Below are 24459 nucleotides of genomic sequence, written 5' to 3' on the forward strand. Positions count from 1 at the left end.
AATACTGACGGGGGACATGGAATGTTCTTTGTTCCCATCCTCTGGGCCCTTGCTAGAACCCCCAGACGCCGTGTCTCCTTTCGGAAACCCTAACTCCGCGGCCCCCTAAAAACCACCCTATCTTATACAACATCAGGTAATAATAACTGCTATTGCCCATCGAAGAAAGAAAAGCAATCCGGGTATAACGTCCACTCACTCGGGGTAGTTATCTGGCCACAAATACACCCACACCCAAGAAGACAAAAGAACGAGGCGGTAACGAAAATAAAACGGACGAACCCCCACAAGGGTAAGTGCGCGAAGATGGGGAACCCTCCATCGACATCCTAGAAAAAAGTTGGCTTCGTCAGGACCCGATACTCGACGTAATCCTCCCCGTCAATGCTGATAATCGTGCCCTGGCTCACGAGCTTGCCCTCAAACGGCCCGTTCTGCTTGCGCTCATACTTGACGCCCATGTACACCTTGGCATCCTCGCCGCCCGCCTTGATGCGGTTGGCTTCCTGGGCAGCCCAGACCTTGTTGAGCCTCGAGAGGTTATCCTGGAAGAAGGAGTTGTTGTTGTTGGTGGTGGTGGTGGTGGCTGCCCCGCCGGGTCCCACCGATGCCTCGCGGACGGCGGCAGCAACACGCTGATCGGCACGCGCCTGGGCGGCCTCAAGGCGGGCAATCTCGCGACGGGCTATCGAGTTTGTGCGCTCCAGCACGCCGGGGCCCGGGGCTTGGCGGTTGGCGGCGCGGAATTCAACGTCGGGTAAGCTGTGGCGCGCACGGAGTCCGTTGTTCTCGAGGCGGCGTGACTGGCGCGGCTCATCGGGTTTTGCGGCGAGAGGTGCGGTGCCGGAGCTTGTCGTGGCGGCCGCGTCGTGTCCGTTGCCGTTGGTCATGGGTGAGCCCTTCATTGCGATCGGGGTAAGATCAGTGTCGTCCTTGCGAATGGTGGCGCCGAGTGCGACGCTCTGTGCGACACGTTGCTGGGCCTCGTAGACGGCCTTGGTCTCGTTTGCAACACGGTCTTCGGGAGCCTCGCCAAGGTCTAATTGGCGCTGGCGGAGTCGGCAGTACTCTTTGATTTCCGGCCGGGTGAGGTTTTTGAGGTGAGGGTCAAATTCTACTTCGTCCCAGAGGATCCAGAGCGCGCCGGCGCCGCTGGGGAAGTTACCAACAACAGGCCGTCCGTCACGAGTCTCGCGAGTCAGTTTGACCCGAAACATATCGTTAGCGCCGAGAATGCCGTACACCGCATGCTTGTCCGTAGGATTAGGCTCGCTCGAAAGCTTCCAGTAACCGAGAAGTATCCGAGTGGGGCGGGTGCCGGGAATATTATCGAGATGTTGTTGGGCGGGAACTGGTGAATCGTTAGGTGGCCCGAAGGACCCAGCAAGCCGGCGCTTCTTGTTCTCAGGCCGGTTGGGGAGGATGGCGTTCTCGGGTATCTCGGGTCCGTAGGCAACCAAGGGTGCAGTGGCGGCATCGGGAGGCGGGTTAGTCCTCACACGTTCAGCGGCCAAGTCGGCGGCTTCCTGGTCCAGCCTAGCCGTCTCCTCGGGGGTCTCATCCTTGCGGTGGTTTTCGGCACGAATCTTGACGAACTCTTTGACCACATGGTGATTCTGGCCGACGAGGTGGGCATCGAACGCTACTTTGTCGAAAGTGACCCAGCTACCGCCGGGTCCGGGCGGGATCGGGTACCTTTGGTCCACGGGTCGGCCATCGCGGGTAGTCGGCTGGATGCGGGTACGCAAACGATCCCTGACATCTATGAAGCCAATCACTCCGTGCTTATCCGCGTCGTTTTCGGGTGGCGAATCTCGCCAAAAGCCGAGCAAAACCCCCTTCACACCGCCAGTACCATGGGTCTTGGTAGGGCGAGCTACCCGGCGCGGTTCCTGCTCCTCGGTAGGTGCCGGGCTGTGTTCATTTTCGCCGACAGATTCAGCATAGAGGCCCGAAACCCGCTTGCGCTTCAACTGGTGGCTCTCCGGGGGCTTTTTGTCTTCGGCGTCGTCCATGGTGACATCCTCGGCATCAGGCGTTGCGCGGGGCGAGAGCCTCTTGTTGCTGTTATTGCTACTGCTGTTGTTGTTGTGATTATTGTTGTTAGTTTTAGTGCCAACAACAATCTCATCCTCGAGGGCATTGACCGGGACGCTGGATGCTTGGCTCATTGTATCCTCGACGGGGCTGTCGGGCGGTGGCGTGAGCTCTTCGTTGTTGTCCTCGTTTTCACCGTTGATGTTGTTGTTACTGGGTTCCTCGATGCTGTCGTTGTCGTTCTGGTGATTACCGTTGGTATCGGCGCTACAGCATGGACGAGTTAGTCAATCATTTTGGTTCCAAAGAACGCGGGACGGAAACCGAATGTAGAAACTTACACGTTGGCCGAATCAACTACCGAGGAAGTAGCGTGACCGGCCGAAGGAGATCGTTCCCGGGAACTACTCCGGCTCTGTTTAGAGGCAAAAGTCCTGATAATTTTCTACCAGTCAATCCCAATCCATATTGTGAAGTTGCGCGATGTTAAGGTTGGCCGAAGTGTTTGGCGAGGGGGAAGGGTTGGAAAGTATGGTCCGGTGCTCGGGGTTGTGCCCGGAGCCAAAACTCAAGGCGGTGAATTCTTGTTTATTTCCAAGTTTGTAGCTACGATTGGGTCCCGTGTGAAGTTGGCTATGCCCGGGAGTGGGTGGCGAGTGAAGGGGAAGCGGGTAATTCAAGCACTCACCTCTCAACCGAGTCTTGGTGAATCGGTGTCTGGATGGCTGGGGACTCGGAGATTTCCACGTCACTGAACAACGTTCTGTTAGTTGGTTCGATGTAGTGAAGTACGCAAATTGTTTCTGGTTGAGAATGTAGGGGGGCGGTTCCAATAACGTTTCTTGAGACCAATCATAGGATGCGGAATGAACAGAAAAGCAATAATTCGCCCGGAGAACAGTTCAGGTTAGGAAAGAATTAAGGCGACTCGCCTTATAGGGAGCGATCGCGGAAGCAATGCTCTGAATGTGGTCGTCATGTCAACCCCTGTCCAACCCATTCACTGAGAGTATCGACGAGCCGAAAATCAAAAGTGGGGGGACAGGAAGGAACAAGTGCCGGGAACCGATAAGTTACTTTCACTCTCGATTGGGTATCTGGAAGATGTGGAGAGAGAGTGGAATTGTGATGATGGGATGGAATTTGAGAGGGGCGAGGGAGGGGTGGCACAGCGAGAAAGAGGGAACTTACTCCTCAGCGTGCTCGACCTTAGTCTCAACCATCCCAACCACGTGAGACGGTGAGACTTCAGTTGAGGACGGCTGATCAACCGCCTTGATAGGCTCCGCGGTAGAGCCCATTTCGTCGGTGTGGGTTGCCATCAAAGTCAGAGATGGCAATATTGGGTCTAGTTGTTCGTCGTTGTCAGTGTTGAGCAGTAAGCAAGTCGGTTAACAAATTGTCCCAAAGACGAGTTCAGCCAGGGAGAGTGTGGCCTTGGGTGAGACGACACAGCCCTTGCTCGAGAGTGTGACGAGACGACGCACGTGTGATGGAAGAGGAAACGACGGCAACGGAGTGGAATGGAACGGGATGGGCTTACCTTGAGCAATTGAGCAAATGAACAAGAGCCCAACGTGGCAACGACGTTGGTGGGAAAAGGCAAAAAGGCTTGGCGTGTCGAAGTACTTTTGTGTCGCGAATGTCAAACCGGTAACCGCTTATCTCTTTTTACTATGTAACTCGGGTGGGATCGAATGCGCGCTGGGCGATATGAGGGATCAAGGCTGGAAAGTGTTACGCTGCTATCAAATCGCGGCTGGGTCTGTCTTTGGGCGTTCCCTGTCTCGTAACGAGGACACAGGAACGCGAAAAATAAAATAGATGGAGAAAAAAACCACACGAACACCAGGAGGAGGTGAGCAATTGGTGCGAGTCGTTCTAATTAATGCCGATGTGAAACTCGTGTTAAGCGATTAAGAGCTGCTGCGAAATAGCAGATGCGTCGCTTGTAAAAGCAGAAAACAGAGACGCGATAAAAAGAAAAGGTGTGAGAGAGAAAAGGGAAAAGAAGGAAGCGGGAGGGAAGCTGGAGCGACCCAAGTGGGTAGATAATACGGTAGTTGAAACTAGAAAGGGAGAACATGTCTAGCACGCCCAAGTACCGTAGGATGACTTCAGCCAAATTGCACCAGTTGACAGCTCCTTGGATTGGACTGGGGCCAATAAGCGAGGGTACTCAGAATGCCAAGTTCCTGTCTTGCTATTGGAGACTCGAGCAAACACACTAGATCTGCCCGGAGAATGACACCGTTTCCGACGAACCTCTGCTGGCATCTGCTTCCTTTCATCAATTCACCTGTTGATTTTGGGTTAACTCGTCTCCGCGGATATTCATGCAAGATGGACCGGAAGCTCGAGCCGTCTGAAACATTTCTGTTTGTTGCGTCGACATGATGCAAGGTATCGAGCGACACAAGATAGATACGGCCCAATTTTTCGCGTTCCGAGGTGTCGAACCCCGTCGCACGGTCCGAAACCACAGAGCATTCATACAGGGAACCTAAGATTATTAACGAGGGAAATCTACAGAGTATACGCACATGGCAATAGTTTAGTTGGTTCTCAACAAGCCAAAAAATAAGAAAGAAAAATAGAAAAAAAGCCATCCCGACAGGGCGATTGCAGGGTTTTGGCGTTTCCTTTCCGACCGCTGATCGATGTGCCGCAACAAAATTAATAAATACGCCAGCGGTGGGTAATCATGGTCATCATCAGACTCATGAGACTCGACACTTGTCGCAGCCGAGAGTGGGCATTGCGAGAGAAATGCCCCACATCATGCCATGCGAACAGTCCCATTGGCCAGCCGTCTCGCAACTCAAACGACGAACAAAACCGAGCCTAAAATCGCAACCAACTAAGGCGGTGCAACGCAATGAAGTGACCTTATCGTTGCATTTGGCTTCGGAAGTGGAAGTCCTATTCAACCCGAGCCATGTTTTCACGCATCTTGCTGGCCAGGTATGATAAAAGTCATCGGTTTGGTTCTTCACTCTTACCTTGACAGCTTGTTCAGGTCGAGGGAAAAAAAAAAAAAAAAAAAAAAAAGGAACAATAAATAAAAATACAAATAAACAAGAACAAAAATAAAAATAGAAATAAGGGACAGAAGATATAATAAAAATAAAAATCACTCTCCAATCCGAAGACGGACAAAACGGAGAAAACACACAAATCCCCGTCGGTCAGCATCGCCCCGGCGAGCCTCGGAATAAACGAACCTTCACTGTGAGGAAAAGACGCCACCCTCTCCATCATGTGATCTGCGCCAATCACCAACTAAAGAGAACGCTATTATCAATCGTACATTTCGGGTTTGGGGGCACACCTAGGATCTCATGATTATTGGGGCTCTGGATGGTCAGAGCTTGCGCATCACCAATCAACTCTGCGAATCAAGCATGCGGAATTTGTCATTGGCAAAATCCAACTGACGTCTTTGACGACGCGCAATCCCCCTCTTTTCACAGCCAAAAGGCTCAAGTTGCACATGACACCGTCTCCTTAACTGATACCTGGGGACCGTAATGGGGTTCCGTCAACTGCGGGCGTGATTGCGTCTTCATATTACAACTCGGGAAAAATATACTCGGGCCTTCCCAATCCATAACATTTGTGAAACCCGAGTTTACTACGTGCGACATATGGCAGACAGCACAGCTAGTGCTTGGAGCCAAGGAAGGCGAAGATGACAGCAGCCTTTGCGAGTTGAATACGAGTTGGGAGACCCAGCCAGTCAGCAGGCGGTTGCCTGCAGTCAGTATGAGTAACCCACCATCAGTTAAGCAGAGTGAGCCGTACTTCCCGGACTAGGCAGTTCAAGCAGTGCAGTTGCCATTAGAGGAGACAATAACTCCTCGGTATGTTACCTTGTGAGGCAAAGCAAACTCGCCAGCTCTCGTCTTTGCAATCGGGGGTATCAATCACCGTCAATCCATATCCGGCCTCCCAAGTCTCTATAAAGTCCGAAATCTAACTATCCTCCCATCGTCATCGCAAAACTACCTCCCCCGTCCCCTCCCGCCCCTCCCGCCGCCGCGTCCCCCTCTCCCCCCTCCCTTCTTCCCCTTCGGAGCCCCCCTCGTATCGAACCTCCCATAGAGCCTCTCCTCTCCAAACGCCGCCTCTGCAAAACGCATGTAGTTTATTACTCCATGATCCACCACCGCGATCAGCACGTTCCGGTGTCCGTGCTTCAGCCGGGCATACAGCCTCCCCGGCCCGGTCCACTCAGGCTTGCCCGGCGCCGGGGGCGTGGCGTCTATCAGGGCGGTAATCTCCCCTAGCGTCGGGACAGCAGAGTCCTGCGCGTCGACGACGGAGAGGTGAAAGTCCGGCGGGGGATGGCGGAGTTTGGCCCATTTTTGGGCCGATTTCCAGACGTGGAAGTGGAGCGTGAAGGGGTCGCTTGGCGTGTTCTGACAGCTAGAGGGGGATAGGGAGGGTTTATGTAGAGGGAGCAGCGCCATTTGTTGGTAGATGGAGGCGTAGGAGCGGTAGAGGCCTGGTTGGACAAGCGGGCCGTAAGGTTTGTGCTGTGGTGCGGAGGAGAGGAGGGAGGTGAACCATTGCCACAGGGTCGTCGTCGTTGTTGTAGTAGTAGGGGGGCTCGGCTGTCCGACGATGGGCGGTGCGCGGAGGACGTTGTAACCGCACCGCTTGAGATTCGAGTAGACTTGGAACTTCTGCAAGCTAATCTTGCCCCGCTCGCCGTCGTTGCCGATGAGGAGCGCGTAAGCCGCCTGGAGACTCAGCGGGAAGCCCATCTCGTACTCGTCCGCCTCCTCTGGGCCCTCCCTTTCGGGATCACTCCTCTTGACTGCTCTCTCCGGAGGGAATATCTCCTCCAACTCCTTCGTTGGCCACCACAAATCCAGCGAACCCCTCTCAACCAAATACAGTGCCTCCTCGGGCAACAACCAATCTTTCCCCTTAGCAGGCCTATCCTTCGCCTGTCCCGTCACCGCCCGTCCCAGATTCATGCTCGCCACCGACGACCCCTCCAAAACAACCACCCTCTCCCTGATATACCCAAACGGCCTCTTCTCCCGCTTCTCCCCACCTTCCTTCCCCCGCTCCCCTTGCACTTCCCCGGCCTCCTCCCCTTCCCCTTGCCCTCCGCTATCCCCTTCCTCCTCATACCCCTCCCACCAGCCAGGGAAGTACCAACCCCTCGCCGGGTTCCCCCGCGCGGCCGCGGCGGCCGCGTGCACCCGCGTGTAGCTCAGCACGTCGCGCATGGCCGCGCGGCTCTGCTCGAGCGCGTCCGCCTGCGCCCGCGTGCCGTGCGACTCAAAGTCCTTCTCGCCCTTGCGGATCGTCTGCGCCGACACGTGCGCGTTCTTGCGGAACAGCCGGAAGTCCTGCGACGCGGCGCCCTCGTCCTCGATCAGGTCGTCGGCCGTGAGCGCCTCGCCAGCTGCGTCCGCGGCAAGGGAGGTCGAAGATGAGCCGCCGACGGCGGCGGAGGTGGAGAGGGGGAGGGCCGCTGCGAGGGCCGGGTTGTCATCGTCGTCGAGAGGCATGTTTTTGCCTCCTTTTCTTCTTGTTTTTCTTCTCTTTTCTTTTCTTTTCTTTTCTTTTTTTTTTTTTTTATTATCGCACTAGGGTTTGCTTTGCCAATTTCCTCTAGGGTCACCGGTTCGGCAGCCGATCCTCGGTGTAACTAGGCTGGCTTGTTACTTGTTCTCGGTTTTTGTTGTGTCGATGTTCGTTTGAACTCCTACAAACGAGCAGCTGAAAGCTCGGTTAGGGAAAATGCTGCAAGGCACCCAACACCCAGCAAACGAGACAGGGTGAAGCCGACTGGAGGAAAAGAATCCGGTCAGGCCTGGTGTTGCGAGAGCCGATATCGTCCCTAAACGCAAAGGACTAAAAGTTTCGGAGGTTTTAATAGGTCGCAACCTACCACAGCGCCCACGAAACCCTTGTAAGAAGCACCCATATGTTTGGCCAACTCTGCTGCAATTAAAAGCTCACAGTCACACTTTATGGATAGCATTGGAACCTTAGCGTATCAAATGTTCAACTTCAATAACTGAAATTGCCCTCCAGGACTCTGTCAAGGGACACACACTATCCGGAAGAAGAAACCCACCAAACGCATCACCCAAGTGTGCTGATAACCCTGGATCAGGGCTGGAAGGGTAGGCTTAGAAATCCACCAAAAAAGTGCGAAATGACAAGGACGAGATTCGAACTCGCGCGGTTTCCCATCAGAGAGGAAAGTTTCCTTTACCTAAATCTGACGCCTTAACCACTCGGCCACCTTGCCTGGATGCCTTTTAGTAGCAAAGTCTCACAATGGTATTACGCGATCGTTGTAGGGTAGTGACCACTACCCCGATTGTGGGCTTGAAACCGCGTATATAAACAGAACAATCAATAGTGATGCCTTTCCCAAACGGCTCGTGATCAAATCAGCATTCCCAGCTTTGCATAGATGTGAGAGCTTGCCCAAGATTGCATCCAGGATCGGTTGAGCCGATCAACCGTGATAATGTAGATGCGACCGTATGCTTTGAGCCGACGCAGCAATGGACTCAAGAACAAGCGTTCTAGGTTTACTCAGACTGTAGCAGAGCTGGATCAACCCGCAGTCTTGTCCCAAAGTGAAGGTCAATGTTGTCCGGGCCTCAAGCGGTGCTTAAGGGGATACCGGTTCGTTGCTTCGTGGTCCTTTTATGCACGGCTCACATACGACACGACCAACACTGAGAGCTCAGCTGCGTAGCACGGCACCTACGCTAGCGAACAGTGATGGGACACACCTCGAGGGTGTCGTTGAGGGTGTTGCTTAGGACTGCCCGTTTGCATCGGATAGCCGCAGCCCCAGGAAGTGACACAGCCTTTTCTGCATATAGGGTTCTGTTTGTTGGGGTCGTTGTTTGTATCGTAAAATGGCTCGGTTAGATCCGACCGTCTCCGACCTCAATACTGAAGGTAACCTCTGTTTTCATCGTATCAATGCGGAAAGGCCCCGAGCCCCGATATCTCGCCCGTCAACATTATTCGAGTTGTCTTCCGTGTAATCCTCCCTGCTCAAGCATAGTCGGTATTTCCAACCCTGTCCGTCGGCGCCTTCTGCCCTCACAAGTAGTGAGAAAGATAACCTGATGAGAGAACAAGCAACGGCAACAAGGGACATACTGAGATGATATTGACCGTTCTTCTTATTACAATTGACAACGTAAGATGCGAAACGGCGAGGACGATGGGACCAGAGCGTTATGGCTAGTATCTAAGACAAGGCTTGAGCAACGGAGGCAGTGTTCTAATGAGAAGCATGCTCCTCGGGAATGTGAGAGTGTGCGTGTGCAGCAGTAGACTGTCCGTTCCGTTTGGGGCGCTCCTGTCCACCTGGAGAGCGTGGCCCCTTACGTAGGTCATGAATTGTGACACCATTTGATCTTTTGTAGGGCAAAGGAGAAGGAGGCAAGCCTCTCCCGGAGACGTATATGCTAACAGTGACTTGGATTGAGCCGTTTTGTTTGTGCGTTGGCCAGGTTAGTGGAATTTGTTTTATTAAATTCAACTGCATCGACTAATGCGAACATTGACCGCCCTCTCTTTAAACTACCTCCCCAAGCCATGGCCCGACCCAACACCAGGGAACACCGAGCACAAACGCCAGGCCACACACGTAAACGACTTGAACCGCCGACTCCGGACATCACACATCGGGCCTCGTAAATCGTGCCATTGGCATACACATCTTCACCTGGATTGCTCTTGCTCCATATCTCCAGCCCTTCGTCATAGCCCCATCATGCCCATTTGTTGCATATCACGCGTACTCTCATATTGTCCCTCGCCAAGCACCCTTCATAAACCACGTCGTGGATCCAAAATCGCGTGCGGGGCACTCGGGCGCCTCTGCTCGTCGAGTAGTCCGTCCGATTCGTGAATGATAGGATAGCTAGGAGAACCTGCAAGCAGGCAAGCAGGCGGGCACGGTGCCAGTCGCCTGATGCCTCCAACACTCTGGTCGACGGGCATCCCGGGCTCGGCTTTCATGTTCTGAACGCTGGCGCGGATTCTTAGTCGGCTAAGAACGGTCGAATCGTTGGTTGCGTGTGGTGGTCTCCTTGATCATATTGGTTTTCCCCAACTGCTCTATGGGTAGTCGATCATTATTCGATCAGCATCTTCTTGACACCTCCAACCTCGCAGAGACCAAGATGCCGAATCGCTTCTCTCTCGCTTGCTAGAATAATTCTGCGCTCTTCGGAAGAAGTAGGGTTGTTCGGGTCGACCATCGATGCGTCTTTCGCTGCTTGCTCAATGGCGTCCATTTCTTCCTTGCAAGCCTGCTGGTCCATTGGGCATACTACAATCGCCTGACGTAATGTGATGTCGCGAGCAGAAGTCATATGTGCCTGGATCTGGTGAGAAAGGGCTGTTGAGATGTGAGCCTTGAGCCAAAGAACTTACCTTGATGCTCAGGAAAAACTCGATCTTGTAGAGCGTGGAAGAGGTCGTAAAGCTCGTCACCTCGTACATCAGAAACCCTGGCTTGCCCCGTTTTATTATCCCATCTGGATCCCTGAGGTCGCGCGCGGGGAGCACGAGCCCCAAGTTTGTGATGTATCCAGCATCCGGCATCTTTGTACCCACTGTTTGAGTGTGCTTTGCGAGCTTGTTGATCTTCTTGGTCGGCTCGTCTCCTTCGGGGTTGAACGTGATCTCCTCCTCGATGGTCAGCGTGAGCTTCTGTATCGTCACCCTCCTCGCCTTGTTCAGATAATCCGGGTTTGGCGACAGCTTGACATAGACTGTGATGGGGTCCAACGGCCCATAGCTCCACCTCGGAAGTGAAATGCCCAATGTCACGATATGGTCCGCCGTCGCCGCCTTGGTCTCTGGACGGTTGTACATGCCGAACGTCGAGAGGGTATCGTATCGCTGGAGCGGAATGGGGAAGGTATATCGGTTCTGCATGCTGGAGCCCTGTTGAACAGTGACGACCAATTCGTAATAGGTCTCGGCGATTCGGCTGGGTAGTTGCAAGCTCGCGGGAGGAATGCGACGGTTGGTTTCCTCGCCCCCGCGACCGAAGGGAATAAATATCTGGAACGGCAGGTCCATGGCGATCACGCTCTCCGATTCCTTTCCTGATACACACCGATAGAGCAGTACTTCCTTCCCCACCAGGTCGACCGTCTCCCGTCGCGGGGTTCCGAGATGCCGTTTCGCAACATTTTCGGCCGCGGGATGTATCGTCTCTCGTCGCTGAAGACAGATGCGCACCATCGAAATGTTCACGGGCGCCGAAAAACCTGCGCCTGGCCGGATCTCGACCTTGCCCACAATTCTAGGCTGCAGAGGCCGAGGTCAGCATGTTTGCAAGAGAACGACGCATTGCAGCGGGAAAACTGTCATAGAAGCATCCGTCTCAACAGTCCCCCATCGCATGTTGGCATGCGACAGCGGATAAGGCCAGCAGAGGTCGGAACTCACCAATGTCGCAGAGATGCCTGGGTAGCCCACCAGGAAGCTGCTGTTCGGTGGGCCCGATATCCTCACGGCCGCAGGGGCATTCGGCGCATTCATTCTGGAGTTGGCGCCTAGGTGTCGTTCGCCAGACACTCAATCAGGACAGAGTGGCCTTGTCGTCGTCTTCGTCGTTGGCGTCGTTGAGGCGGGCGCGGCGGCCTTCGCCGGTCACGAAGGACGGCCCACTGGGTTGAGGCCGGCTCGCAGGCGTCAGGGTCAGGGCTGAGGTGAGAGTGTGGCGCCTATCCGGGGTGAGGGGCTCCTGGGCGTTGTATCGATAAGATGATTGAGGCTGCGCGGGCCTGGGCATCACATTGGCATCCGCCGAAGCGAGACACAAGGTGTCGCGATCGATTGGAGCGGTCGACTTCGAGTTGTCTTGTATGATATCGTCGGCTGGGGCTTGGATTTGTTGTGGGATTTGATGAAGCGAAAGCCCGTCTTACGCAGCACGGGATGCCGCAACGATGCAAGCTGCAGGTCAGGCTTAATCCCCGTAGTCGTTGGGTCGCCGGGAAGGTACCCGGGGCCGAATCGAAAGGTCCCTCAAGCCGCCAAGTTCTTTGTCTTGTCGAATTCGGCCGACCTTGGTGCGTTGGTCTGCACCGAGATTGGAGCTTGTCGAGCTGGATTACGCTTCCTTTTCCTTACCGCACCAGTTGGCTTCGCACCCCGCCCCAAATCGGGGCCTTGACAAGTGGTCGGTCGGATCCTGGTCCCAGGAGTTGTATGCGTCTGCACCGCTCGTCACTTGTCACTGCAGCTGCGACATCCTCCGCAAACGAGTCAGTTATCCCAGCTCAAGATGCAGAAAAGTCTCGTAGAAGCGCACAACGGATGCCTAGGCCAATATATTTGAGATGGGGGCTGAGGAAGGGTTTGCGACGAGAAAAGATTAAGTAGGGAAAGATACCTCGGGAAGAATGGCTGAGCTCCAATGTCCCGGTGTGTATGCAATAATTATTACTGGTACTGTACAATACACCAGCTCTGCCGGTGGGTGGGGGAGGACGGGCTGACTGTCACAAGATTGACTAAATCGGCGGAGAAAATGAGAGGGTGGCAGCCTTACGCTGATGAACCTGGTGCCTATGCCGAGAGAACCTAGAAACCTCCTTCATAAACGCCGAATGCAAGGAGCAGGGCACCCTGGCTACATCGAGTGGGCATCCCGCATGCTTCCCACAGAGGAGCAAATGCATTATCTGGGAACCACCAAAGAAACAAGATGTGATGAAGCAATGACTTGAGAAATATAAACAGTACTGCAGGACAGTACAGCAGCAACTTAGCGTGATTTTACCCATGGTTACGATAGTTATGTGCAATGAGTAGTCTTATCTTAACGCCACGCAGTACCTTCGCTGTGCATCTGGCCGGCCATTTTAGGACGAGACGTGCAACGCCCGCTCCTTGCCCCAGGAAGGATCTAGCAGAAACACACGGCCATCCTGCTGCCATGGGAACGTCGGATGAGGGCAAGATGGATACCGCCATTGATAGAGTCTTGCTGCAACCGGAGAATCAGGGCTTTGAAGTAAGACAGGGTATAATAGCTAGAACCGCACCAACGTTTGCTCCAGCCACACTGTGTGCGCGATGCTGACCCGCTATGAAGATTGACTAGGGTTGAGTTTGGTTAGGCTCAAGCAAACAGGATGAAATGAAATGACGATGTACGACACTCGGATTGTGTTCTCTCCCCAGGCAAGGCACCCCTATTGGAATGTGGTAGTGTACAGTGTACGTATAGTCAATTCCGGCTTGGCTTCGATTGCGTGCAGTGTCCAGTTCGTCATACAAATGGTCCAGGCGAAACTAGAGGTGGTCATAGCTTCATGGCTTAGGGGCCAAGCTTTCTCCTGGCGATGTCCAGGGGCCTTGGCCAGAACCCCTGCCATTGCTTTTCCTCACGTCATGGGATGTCGCAGACGAAACGATGAACCACCACCAATAACACGACCAGATACCGAGTCCTCCCGACCATGTCTGTCACGTTGCATACAAACCTCGGGGACCTCAAAATCGAGGTCTTCTGTGAGAGCGTCCCCAAAACAGCCGAAGTAAGAAGCCTCCCCATCCCTCCTCAAACCCCACCATACCTGAGCCACTAATAACACCCCCCCCTCACTTCCAGAACTTCCTCGCGCTCTGCGCATCCTCTTACTACGATGCCTCCCCTTTCCACCGACTAATCCCCTCCTTCATGGTCCAGACAGGTGCGCCGGCGCATCCGAGCCCGCCGGACAACCCCAAGGGCGGCCGGTCCATCTACGGCCCGACCTTCGAGGACGAGATCCGCCCGGGACTGCGACACCACGAGCGCGGGGTAGTCAGCATGGCCAACAAGGGCCCAAACACCAACGGCAGCCAGTTCTTCATCACGTTCGCGGCCGCGCCCCACCTGGACGGGCTGAACACAGTGTTTGGCAAGCTGCTGGGCGATGAGTCCCTCGCGACGCTGGCCAAGATCGAGGCAGTCGAGGTAGACAAGAAGAACAGGCCGAAGGAGGAGATACGGATAGAGAGGGTGACGGTGCACGCAAACCCGCTGGCGAAGTAGAGAGTTCCAGGATAGAGGGGAGATTTTTCTAGAGACGCAACCTTATGCTTGCCAGGCGAACCTGGTCGGGGCAGGGTATAGGAATGCAGGAAGGCACGCAGGCAGAGGGGCTGAGAGTTGGGGATACACCAAGCGTTCCCCATCCAGGTCAGCACGTGTTATCCCTTGCTGGCCACCTCGGTTGTAGAAGCCGATGGGGCCCGCCATAACGTGACAGAGCTGAGTCTGTCTACGTCCTCAAGCGTCGTTGATGATCACTGGGCAGCAGGTGGCTGGCCGACTCAACTGCCGGGTCCAAGGCTCTTCGAAAGAAGGGGTTCATCCTCCGGGTTTAACAGTACTAGACTCCGCCGTCTAAACTACCTAGCAACGCGACTGTAAGCTGCTCAGATCCTCTACTCAGCGACAAGTACAAGCATCTTTACACAGTTGTTCCTCTACAATGCCCCTTAAAAAAAAACTGTTGTTGCTCTGTATGTACGATTGTCATGACGTCGTATCTTCCTTCCCTTACTTTGCGCTTCCTCAGCGGCATAGTTGGAAAAAGCATCCCTCAGGAAATACTCTCGCTCTAGCCTCGAACCATGCCGATCCGTTGCAAAAGAAACCCTTTCCTCCGTTCTGTTCCGTTCCTCTTTCCGAGAAATAAAACACAACCAGGTTCCGCCCACCAAGTTTTCATGTTCTGTGAATAAGAAAAGAAAAGCAGCACCATGCATGCCACAGGGCTGATTTAACCACGACAAGATTAGGAAAAAATGAAAAACAAATGGGCAGAGGGGATATCTAAGAGGTGCAATGCAGCAGTAACCAGCCAGTCCTCAACACGCCCAAACCCCTTAGATCCATGGACCTTTCCTTCAACAAAAGCTCCCAGGCACTGGCACGATACGCCCCACGGTCAAAAAAAAGAGCGGAGAGACACACCCGCACCCGCACCCGCACCCGCACCCACACCGACAGACGGTAGCACACAGCCCTCACCAACGTTAATGCTACGCCCGCGCTGTCAATCGGCCGCCCGCGATGGGCACTAACCCTTCCTGCGGCGCTTAGTGCCCCGATGGTCCGGGCTATTCGTATCAAACAGCTCGCTGGGCGTGACGTCCTCTGTCCCCGCCGTGCTGGGGCTGTTGGCGGCCGACGTCGTCTCGAGCACGCGGCCCGTCTCAAAGCCCGGTGCGACATTGTTGCCGCCGCTGCTGCTGCTGCTGCCGTCGCTGTTGTTAACTCCATTAGCACTGGCGGCAGCTCCGGAAGCACCGCCGGGGATGAAATCAGCCGTCGCCGTCGTTGTCGCCGTGTTACCATCCAGACTAAAGTTGAAATCCCCGGTGGCATCTCCGGCGTTGTGTATCCCGATGCCATCAAAACCGGCGGCGTCGTAGTTCGGGTCCGAGAATGCGTTGGCGTTGATGAACTGGTCGTAGTCGACATTGTCAAAGTAGCTCGTGTTGGGGTTGCCGTGTTCGTCGAGCCCCGGGATGCGGCCAGACGGGCTGAGCGGGCCGAGCAGGCTGGTGAGCTGGTCGATTTGGGTGGCTTGCTCGCTTTGGAGCCGCTGGAGCGCCTCGAGCTGTGCTTGCGTGGCCTGTAGTTCGTGAAGCGGTGGCATTATAGGGATCGTGGACAGGATGGGCGAGAGCGACGGGCCGGAGACCGGGAGGGCTGGCGTGGCGACCGCCGGAAGCGACGTGGCTGGGCTGGTGACGGGGATGGCGTTGGACACCCCGGATCCGGGAAGGGTCGGGGAAGTGGTGCCGCCCGCCATGATGCTGAGCATCTTCGAACGCTGGTCGTCGCTCATGCTCGCCGACGTTTTGGCGGCCATGTCTGTGAGGTCGATCCCTGAGTTGCTGACGGCATTTGTGTCGTGGATGATTTTCATCATACCTTCTTGAGGGTTGCTCTGCAGTTCGTTCTTCATGTAAGCCGGCGATGTGGTGTCGTTGGGAGAGACGTCAAAGAGCTCGGTGACTGTTCCCATCTGAGGCCCTTGGTGGGTTACCTGCGGGACCGGCGGGACCGGCGGTGACGGCGTGGTGGACGGAGACATGAGTGCTGCTTTATTTGCTTGCTGGTGTGGGATTGGGGGCAATAGACGTTGTTGCCGCTTTGGAGTGCCCACTGCCGACGTGATATTCTGCGGCCGCTGGTTGACGAACCCGCCAAGGTCAACCACTCCGCCGCCCGGGGACATTTGGGGTTGGCCATGCCCTTGAGAGTTGGGTATGATGCTCGCTAAGAGGTCTTGCACGCTTTGGACGCCGCCCTGCTCTTCCAGCGATTTCCTAAACACGTTGGCTAGAAAGTTGAGGATAGCATTGATCGAATTCTCGTGACGCTCGTGCATGTTTTGAAACATGACGGCTTGTTGATAGAGTTGGTTCTGGTCTTGCCGCATCTTAGTGAGCATGTTGGAGATGGCGACTTGCTGCTGCTGGAGCCTTTCGATTTGGCTCTTGACCTGTATTAAATCCTTCTTCTGCAGCGGCCCAAGTTCGTTAGACACGGGCCCTCGGCCAACATGAGCCGATGTCAGATTTTGCCCGCTGTAAGCCTCTTCAGCAGCGGCATCCTCGTCACTCTCACCCTCGGCGTCCTCCTTCTTCCCCTTCTTCTTGCTGTTGCCGCTCTTCGGCTTATTGATTAGCCACAGGAGATTTGGGTGGCCGCGGCGGAAATAGGGATTGTAGTATTCGCTTGGGCTCTTGTTCTTCCTCTCACTGGCTTTCATCGAGTTATCGGAGAGACCCACACGCTTGTGGAAGCCATACATGTTAAGCTGACGGACGAATGAGGCATAGTTATTGTGCTTGAAGAGCTCGGGAATCAACGTCTTGGCAAACTCATCTTCGTCGAGGACAATGAAAGAATCCCCCTTGTCGGACCAGCGGATCAGGTCGGTGTTTCTCGACTCGTCCAGAAAGCTGCCTTCTGGTCAGCGCAATGCAACACATAAGCGGGACATGGGATGAAGAGCTACGAACCTGCTAAGTTTCTGGACGAAGGGGGGTATCTGCTTTCTCTTGGCTTGTGCCTCTCTCTTCGCCCGCTGAGCCATCTCCTCTAATCGATCGATATTATCATGCTCATCCATACTCGCATTCGCTGCTTGTAGATAGGCTGGTTCGTCGGTGAACCCGGCCCAGTTATCAGTGCCGTGGTCGAAGGAGGACCTTGCGCCCGAAGGAACCAGGGCTCGACTGTTTTGTCGTCGTGCGAGAGCTGTCGAAGGGGCCGGTGACGGCTGCCCGTACGCACCCGGAGTCGGCATCATCGCAAAGGAGTTCACGGCGGGCGAACCGGGGTCGACAAACCCGTTCCCGTCTACACCACCGTTCCACCTGAACATCTGGTCCGCTTGCACCGGGGTAAAAGGCTGCTGCATCTGGGGTATGGGGACCATTGGAGGGGCACCTGAAGCAGGTCGTTTCCGCGGGTTAGGCGACGACATACCACACGAGAGCGGTGCTTGACCAGCCTGGGCCGATTCGAGACGGCCCACGTCGCCAGCAACGTCTCACGACACGTATCGGGCCGGCTCTCCAGGTAGGAGGCGATTCCGGAGCCGTGCAAGGTCTGCACTGATTCCAGGTGTCGGCGCGGTCTAGCAACGCGCCTAACGGTCGCTTTCTCGGTTTCTGGGTCCGGCAAGGCCGCGCGCGGAAGAATCGACGGTGCGCAGCTAGTGTCGCAGTTTGGCGGAGTGCTAGCGAAGCGGTCCGGGAAACGTGGAGACGGTATACACCCAAGGTAGGTATTTATATCCTCGATTCGGCTGGCGCTACTCAAAGGCAAGGCTCGACCGATAGACGCAGGCACCAAGGCGGCTTCCAGGCGTCGGCTGCGCAGCGGCGCTCCTGCGTTATTGTTCGGCTCGGCAAGAACAAAGGCTCTGCTTTTGTTGTCGCAAAGTGCCAGTACTGCGTGGCGATTGTCTCGCTGATGCGACTGCGCAATGGAGCTTGTTGACACTGGAGCCTCGAAGCTAACAATGCTGGGTCGGTGTCTTAACAGACCGTGTTCCCGCGGGGCCTGGTTCCCTGTCCGTGAATGGTGCGCCAAAGTGCCGTGTTAGCGGGCAAGCGGTGTCAATGGACAAAAGCAGAATGGTGTCGCCCTGGCGCTGCTGGTCACTAATGCGGAATGAAGGGATCGGTCGATCGGGCGGGGGTTGAGAAGACAAATTTGTCACGGTTTAGAACAGATTCTTGGCTAGCAGTTGTAGCTTCAAGTCCTTCGTAACATCACACAATGCAGTGGACACTCAGCGCTGTGGTTGCGACCCATCAGCGGTTTTTCGCTTGGCGATTCAGCCAATCACCTGCCGTAGTGATAACAGCCCCACTGGCGGGGTTTATCCTGATTATCACGGTATTATCATGGACACGTCTTGTTCTTTTGCCCGTTGTCTCAAGATGCCGCCTAGCTAGGATACAAGCTTGTGAGTTCTTCTAGGGTTAACCAGGCCAATCCGAAGCTGCCTTAGTTATATAAAATAGACAAGAAAGACCCGGACCGCAAGCGATGACATCAGGAACCGCATACGGCGTAAAGACCGACGTGGTCTGCGACCGGTTGGATCACGCAATTACAACCAGTTGACATATCAGTGTAACAGCATTCCCTACAACTGGTGCATGCGAGAGAACCTTAGTATTGGTTGACTGCAAGGTCCAACGCATAGCTGACGATTAGAAGCTCTTGAAGCATGAGGAGGATAACGTGGACCGTATCAGTGCGCCCAACTAGCCACTCCTGGGAAGAAGGTCATCTTGGTTCCTGTTACTGATCAGACTGCGGTTAGTTGTGCCTAGGGAGGAAGTTGGATGGCATGGAAAGTAGGAGGGGTGGGGGGAGGAGGAGGAGGAGGATAGTTAAGGATGGAGGAATTGTAAGGCGAGTGATATGATCGACGTATTGCCGAGTCGAACCCGGTATTTCCGTGGACGTCCAAAAGGCCCAATTGCCACTCAATAAAGAACTGGTTTGAGGTCTCTAGGCACCTGTTAAAAGTATATACCGCGGGTAAAGACATCCTGGAAGACCCTCACTAAGGTGCACAGTACGCAAATGTTTCCCAGCGTATCTCAGCCAACTTGCATTAATCTTTTTCAATCGGCCTAAAGCATAAAAATCTGACCGCACATCACGGCGATTCCTAGGGTTCTCGAATAGGCCGATCTGTTGCGAGAACAGAGCGGGGGCTTTCAATGGATATCTGAAGTCCTCGTGGTTTACTGGAGGGCAGCTGCATGCTAATCTCGGCCTTCCCCGGCTCGGAGGAATTGCTCCGCCCTCATCGACCCCTCCTGTCTCTGTCACGGCCCTTGTCCTTATCCCTGTCCCTGTCCCTCTCCCGATCCCAGGTTCTGGAAGAGCCACCAGAGCGCGATTCCCTGGCTATCCTCTTCTCGTCCTTTAGGTTTCTAGCTTTCTCAAGGGGATCAATGACAACCAGCTCCTCTTCGGCCTTCTTTCGGTAGCTGAGGTCCTTGCCGAGCTTATCAGCAGCGAAACTCAGCGTGTGAGACATCCAGCCTTCATCGTCGCTCTCGTCCTTGACCTCCTTATCCCAGGCTCTACAGCTCTGGCAGTTGGCGATGAAGTGAAGGTCGCACACCTCTCCGTCGCCATCTTGTTCGCCGTTGCCATCGCCTTCATCCATAGAAGGCTGGGACACTTTCTTCTCCGGGGGGGCTTGTTCCAATTTTGACCTGAAAGATCTTAGGAGATCCAAGGCTTCTTGCTCCTCCCTCGTGCTGATATTGCTGCCTCCTGGGCGCCGCTTCCTGCCGCGCGTCGATGTCTCCGGTACGAGTAACTCAAGAGCCGACTTCTTCTTCTCTTTGACTGGTTCTGCGTGAATTGTCCGCTTCATGGATGCCTTGACCGCGGCGATCTCCTCATTAGTCCTTTCGAGGAGGGACTTCTTCGGGGGCTGTTCCGGCTCGGGGCTGGATCTTTCGCTGCTATGTGTTCTGGGTGGTGGTGCTTTCCTTACCGGAACTGGTTCCGGTATGCCTGGGCTTCTCCGCGTCTCAGCTGGCCGCTGTTCTGGCGCTCGCGCTTCCTTGACCTCCTTGTCCAGCAGCTTTGTCTCTTTCTTAGCAGGTGCTCTAACCGGCATTGTTTTCTTCACGGGTTCTTCATCCACGTCCATGACAATCCTTGTGTCAAACTTGGCCTTTTTGACGACAGGAAGGTCTTCGCCATCGCCTTCTTCATCTCCGAAGCTCAGCAGCTGCTTGCCGCCCTTTCTCTTCTTTTGCTTCTTCTCTGCTGCAATAGGCCTAGGAACTTCTTGCCGGACTTTCTTTTCCCTCTTCTTCATGTCCTCAAAGGGATTGATAAGGATCTCGATGCGTGTAATCTTGACCGGGTAAAGTGGCCTCTCGCTGCCCTCTTGCACCTCGGTCTCTCCCATTTTGGCTAGGTTATAAATCGTGTCACCGGCTACTCGGCCGAACACGGTGTTTTTGCCCGTCAACTCCTCTGTTTTCCCCAACGTGAAGAAGAATTGGCTCCCGTTACTGTCCGGTGTCCCCTCGTTGGCCATTCCCAGGAGACCACGCCGGTTGAACTTCAACCGCGAGTGAAATTCATCTTTGAAGTTCACCCCCATGGGTCCGGCATTCTGTCCCTTGCGCTGGTCCATTGGCCATGGGTCGAGGTCTCCGCCGAATGCACCGCCGTCGTAGATCGATTCCCCTCCATGTCCCGTGCCGGTCGGATCGCCGCCTTGGATGATAAATCCCGGAACCAGACGGTGGAAAATGGTGTTGTCATAGTACCCGTCCAGACTAAGCTGCAGAAAGTTGCGGCAGGTTAGGGGCGTCTGCTTTGCGAACAGTTCGATCGCGATCTCGCCTTGGGTCGTGTGAATGATTGCCGACGCGGTCGGTTGCGGCTCGAGATTGTAAATGGCCGACATTGTCGCGACTGCTTGGTGGGGATTCTAATGCCGTCAAGGCAATGTGCGAGGCCGGCGGCTCGCCGAGCATTCGATAGCTGTTGTATTGTGTAACGGAATCTTAGCAGCTACGGTCTTGGGGGCAGATTTGATGGCTTGTGTTGCCCGCCGCGGAAAGCCGCCGGGCGCCACACTGGTTCCAGGGAGATGATAGTGCGAGTTTCAACAACGGTGCACGGTGCGCATAGCGATTCTGTAGCGAGGCAGAAAGGTTCGAAGCTATGATAAAGAGATATTACGGTCCAGTTAGGTAAGTTCTCCTGCTTTCTTGGCCAAGAGAGCCGTAATCCATCGGCTTAGCAAAATACTCATCTACTGCCCAAGTTATTTCGGACAGTCGCATCTCACATCCGTGCCTTTCAGTTGGTTCGGGGTGTGGCTGTGCCGCACATGGGATCGATTGCGGGGCCTGGCAAGGAAGCCCAGCATCGATGTCCCAGCTTGGGGAGCTTGCGACTTCAACTCGGCGGAGCTTTGCCTGACGAAAAGGCGACAACCCTTCGTCAACCACCTACCAACCTCAAGCGCCGTCTAGAGTGCCCGCCGACTCAGCATCAAGACCTACACAGATTTTTCAACCTGCACGAGCCTCGCAGATCCGCCCTCACAATGAGCGACCCCCGGGAATCGTCGTCTTACCGAGTGACGCCTAGGATCCGCTACAACACTGTTGGTGGTGTCAACGGACCCCTCGTCATCCTCGACAACGTTAGCCCACCCCACGCCATTTCCGCGAAATGCGCATTCCCTAACCGCTCTCCCAGGTCAAATCCCCAAGATACAATGAGATCGTGACACTCACCCTCCCGGACGGGACGGAGCGCTCCGGTCAGGTTTTGGAGGCTCGAGGTTGGTGCTCCACATCCCGCATTGGTGTGATACATCCTAACCCATATGCGCTGCGCAGGGAACCGAGCGATTGTGCAGGTTAGAACGCACGCCCTATTTAATTTGCCCCGACGACGCAGAACCGCTGATCGATTGAGCAGGTTTTCGAGGGCACTTCGGGTATCGATGTGAAGAAGGTGAGCAAGAAGCCAATATGAAGCGGGCCTTCAGTTAGCTGATTCGGGGCAAGACCCGGGTTGAGTTCACAGGAGAGAGTTTGAAGCTCGGCGTGTCAGAAGACATGCTGGGCCGCATCTTCGATGGCTCAGGGCGTGCAATCGACAAGGGGCCCAAGGTGCTCGCCGAAGAATTCTTGGATATCAACGGCAGCCCTATCAATCCCTACTCAAGAGTATGACGTCCACTGCCATGCACCCTAGGCACGATGTTAAGACAGCATAGGTCTACCCCGAGGAGATGATCTCGACTGGTATCTCGGCGATTGATACCATGAACTCGATCGCGCGTGGGCAAAAGATCCCTATTTTCTCGGCCGCCGGTCTGCCGCACAACGAAATCGCTGCCCAGATTTGCCGGCAGGCCGGCCTGGTCCAGCGCGAAGGTGTGACGAACAAAGGTGTCCATGATGGCCACGAGGAGAATTTCTCGATCGTGTTTGCGGCCATGGGTGTCAACTTGGAGACTGCCCGTTTCTTCACCCGCGACTTTGAGGAGAACGGGAGCTTGGAGCGCACCACGTTGTTCCTCAACCTTGCCAACGACCCAACGTAGGTTCCGGGGACTCAAGGCACGCTAGGGTTCTTGCTAACCACCCGATAGCATCGAACGCATCATTACACCCCGTCTCGCGCTTACAACCGCCGAGTACTACGCGTACCAGCTCGAGAAACACGTGCTGGTTATTCTCACCGATCTTTCGGCCTACTGCGACGCGCTTCGTGAGGTGTCGGCAGCTCGAGAAGAAGTACCAGGCCGTCGCGGTTTTCCCGGTTATATGTACACAGATTTGTCCACCATCTACGAGCGTGCCGGTCGTGTTCAGGGCCGGAACGGATCCATCACGCAGATCCCGATTCTCACCATGCCCAACGACGATATCACGCATCCTATTCCTGACTTGACAGGTTACATTACCGAGGGCCAGATCTTTGTCGACCGTGGCCTGTACAACCGCGGCATTTATCCTCCCATCAACGTACTGCCGTCCTTGTCCCGTCTGATGAAGTCTGCCATTGGTGAGGGTATGACTCGCAAGGACCACGGCGATGTATCGAACCAGCTATATGCAAAGTATGCCATCGGCCGTGACGCGGCGGCGATGAAGGCTGTCGTCGGCGAGGAGGCATTATCTGCCGAAGACAAGCTCTCGCTCGAGTTCCTTGACAAGTTCGAGCGCAGCTTTATCAGCCAGGGCCCGTACGAGTCGCGGACGATTTTTGAGTCTCTGGACCTTGCGTGGAGTTTACTGCGCATTTACCGCAAGGACATGCTCAACCGTATCCCGGCCAAGATTATCAACGAGTTCTACCAGAGAACACCCGCGGACCGGAAGGGCAAGGGCAAGGCGCCGACCAAGGATACCAGAGACACAGCGGCGCCAGAGGAGAATCTGATCGATGCATGATTGGGACGACGGGTGACTATGGCTTTTTCCCTCTTTAGCATGTTCAAACGCGTGTCCTCGGAGGCTTATTATGTGGCGGTAACGCAAGACGTGCGTGTATATGATCGGCTGGGGGATGTGGTTGGTGGGGTTGCAGACTGGAATTCACTAGACTTCTTTGCCATCATCCATCCCGTCTTGAGTCGCCTAAGATACATGTACCGTACAGGGCTGCCATTGGGGCGCCTGTAACCTCTCGGCTGCCCTGCGTCACCCAGCCAAAACTCGGGCCGGAAGTGAAGCGATCAGGCAGTCTCTTATCCACCCTCCCCTCCGTCAAGCTAGCAGGCGAATGCAGAATTGAGTAGGCATAGAGCAATTCGTTCAGAAGTCAACCAGCCTTCTTGCATCATGATACCGACATCAACTTGGCTCACTTACACCTCTCGCAATGCATGGCTGCATCATCCATCAAGCCTTGGCATTGATACAAGCTTTATTAGTGACCAGGGTTGTTGAGTCGCCCCGCACCCGAGAGCGCCTACCAAAAGCCACAGCCGCTCCAATCGCTTAACGTCATTCCAGGGCCCGAAATTTTCCCAAATCCTCATGCTCCCATTGTGAGCCAGCCCGTAACGAGACCTGCCGGCGGTAAGCAGCCGAGATGCAATGGAGATGAGCCGGGACCGGGAGCCAGGAATTCAAGGTCCCGAGTAACGCGGTCCCGTCTGGATTGGAGTTGCAAGAGGCCCAAGCTCGCTTGCAGAGAGTAGCAGTGAGGTCTGCACCCCGCAACCATGTGAGGTTCCCAACTTCCTCTTTAGGAGAATGGAGATGTTGCGATCTGCGTTGGTAGAGGCGCCGGGGGGGGTTCCGGTCTCTCATCCACGAGTCGCATTCCGGGAATTTCTTGAGCTAACTTGCCGCTGTCGT

General features: G+C 54.9%; 7 protein-coding genes and 1 non-coding gene across 8 annotated transcripts; 2 read left to right on the forward strand and 6 right to left on the reverse strand.

The window, feature by feature from the left end:
• Positions 1–329: 329 nt before the first annotated feature.
• Positions 330–3338, reverse strand: MFIFM68171_03376 (tRNA splicing endonuclease subunit; the record flags this gene model as incomplete). Its single annotated transcript, XM_071058797.1, has 2 exons — positions 330–2304; positions 3229–3338. 2 exons carry the CDS (start codon positions 3336–3338, stop codon positions 330–332), a joined length of 2085 nt encoding a protein of 694 aa, XP_070914898.1.
• A 2703-nt stretch (positions 3339–6041) lies between these two features.
• On the reverse strand, positions 6042–7565 carry SEN54 (tRNA-splicing endonuclease subunit sen54; the record flags this gene model as incomplete). Its single annotated transcript, XM_071058798.1, has 1 exon — positions 6042–7565. One exon carries the CDS (start codon positions 7563–7565, stop codon positions 6042–6044), a length of 1524 nt encoding a protein of 507 aa, XP_070914899.1.
• A 654-nt stretch (positions 7566–8219) lies between these two features.
• MFIFM68171_t66 lies at positions 8220–8314 on the reverse strand. The gene is given in 2 exon segments: positions 8220–8261; positions 8278–8314. It is a non-coding gene; the product is annotated as a tRNA-Leu (tRNA).
• A 1858-nt stretch (positions 8315–10172) lies between these two features.
• Positions 10173–11592, reverse strand: MFIFM68171_03378 (Arrestin C-terminal-like domain-containing protein; the record flags this gene model as incomplete). The annotated part of the gene is made up of 3 exons (XM_071058799.1): positions 10173–10424; positions 10474–11358; positions 11500–11592. 3 exons carry the CDS (start codon positions 11590–11592, stop codon positions 10173–10175), a joined length of 1230 nt encoding a protein of 409 aa, XP_070914900.1.
• A 1928-nt stretch (positions 11593–13520) lies between these two features.
• Positions 13521–14098, forward strand: CYP10 (Peptidyl-prolyl cis-trans isomerase cyp10; the record flags this gene model as incomplete). The annotated part of the gene is made up of 2 exons (XM_071058800.1): positions 13521–13598; positions 13673–14098. The coding sequence occupies 2 exons, from the start codon at positions 13521–13523 to the stop codon at positions 14096–14098; spliced, it is 504 nt and encodes a 167-aa protein (XP_070914901.1).
• A 1033-nt stretch (positions 14099–15131) lies between these two features.
• CTA8 (Heat shock transcription factor) lies at positions 15132–17555 on the reverse strand (the record flags this gene model as incomplete). Its single annotated transcript, XM_071058801.1, has 2 exons — positions 15132–17028; positions 17089–17555. The coding sequence occupies 2 exons, from the start codon at positions 17553–17555 to the stop codon at positions 15132–15134; spliced, it is 2364 nt and encodes a 787-aa protein (XP_070914902.1).
• A 1845-nt stretch (positions 17556–19400) lies between these two features.
• On the reverse strand, positions 19401–21035 carry CWC27 (Peptidyl-prolyl isomerase cwc27; the record flags this gene model as incomplete). Its single annotated transcript, XM_071058802.1, has 1 exon — positions 19401–21035. The coding sequence occupies one exon, from the start codon at positions 21033–21035 to the stop codon at positions 19401–19403; it is 1635 nt and encodes a 544-aa protein (XP_070914903.1).
• Positions 21036–21683: 648 nt separating this feature from the next.
• On the forward strand, positions 21684–23547 carry VMA2 (Vacuolar ATP synthase subunit B; the record flags this gene model as incomplete). Its single annotated transcript, XM_071058803.1, has 7 exons — positions 21684–21782; positions 21839–21923; positions 21982–22001; positions 22064–22099; positions 22153–22314; positions 22365–22690; positions 22743–23547. 7 exons carry the CDS (start codon positions 21684–21686, stop codon positions 23545–23547), a joined length of 1533 nt encoding a protein of 510 aa, XP_070914904.1.
• Between the last annotated feature and the right edge of the window lie 912 nt (positions 23548–24459).

This window comes from Madurella fahalii (assembly GCF_045866475.1).
Source record: "Madurella fahalii IFM 68171 DNA, scaffold_2, whole genome shotgun sequence".
Lineage (NCBI taxonomy): Eukaryota > Fungi > Ascomycota > Sordariomycetes > Sordariales > Madurella > Madurella fahalii.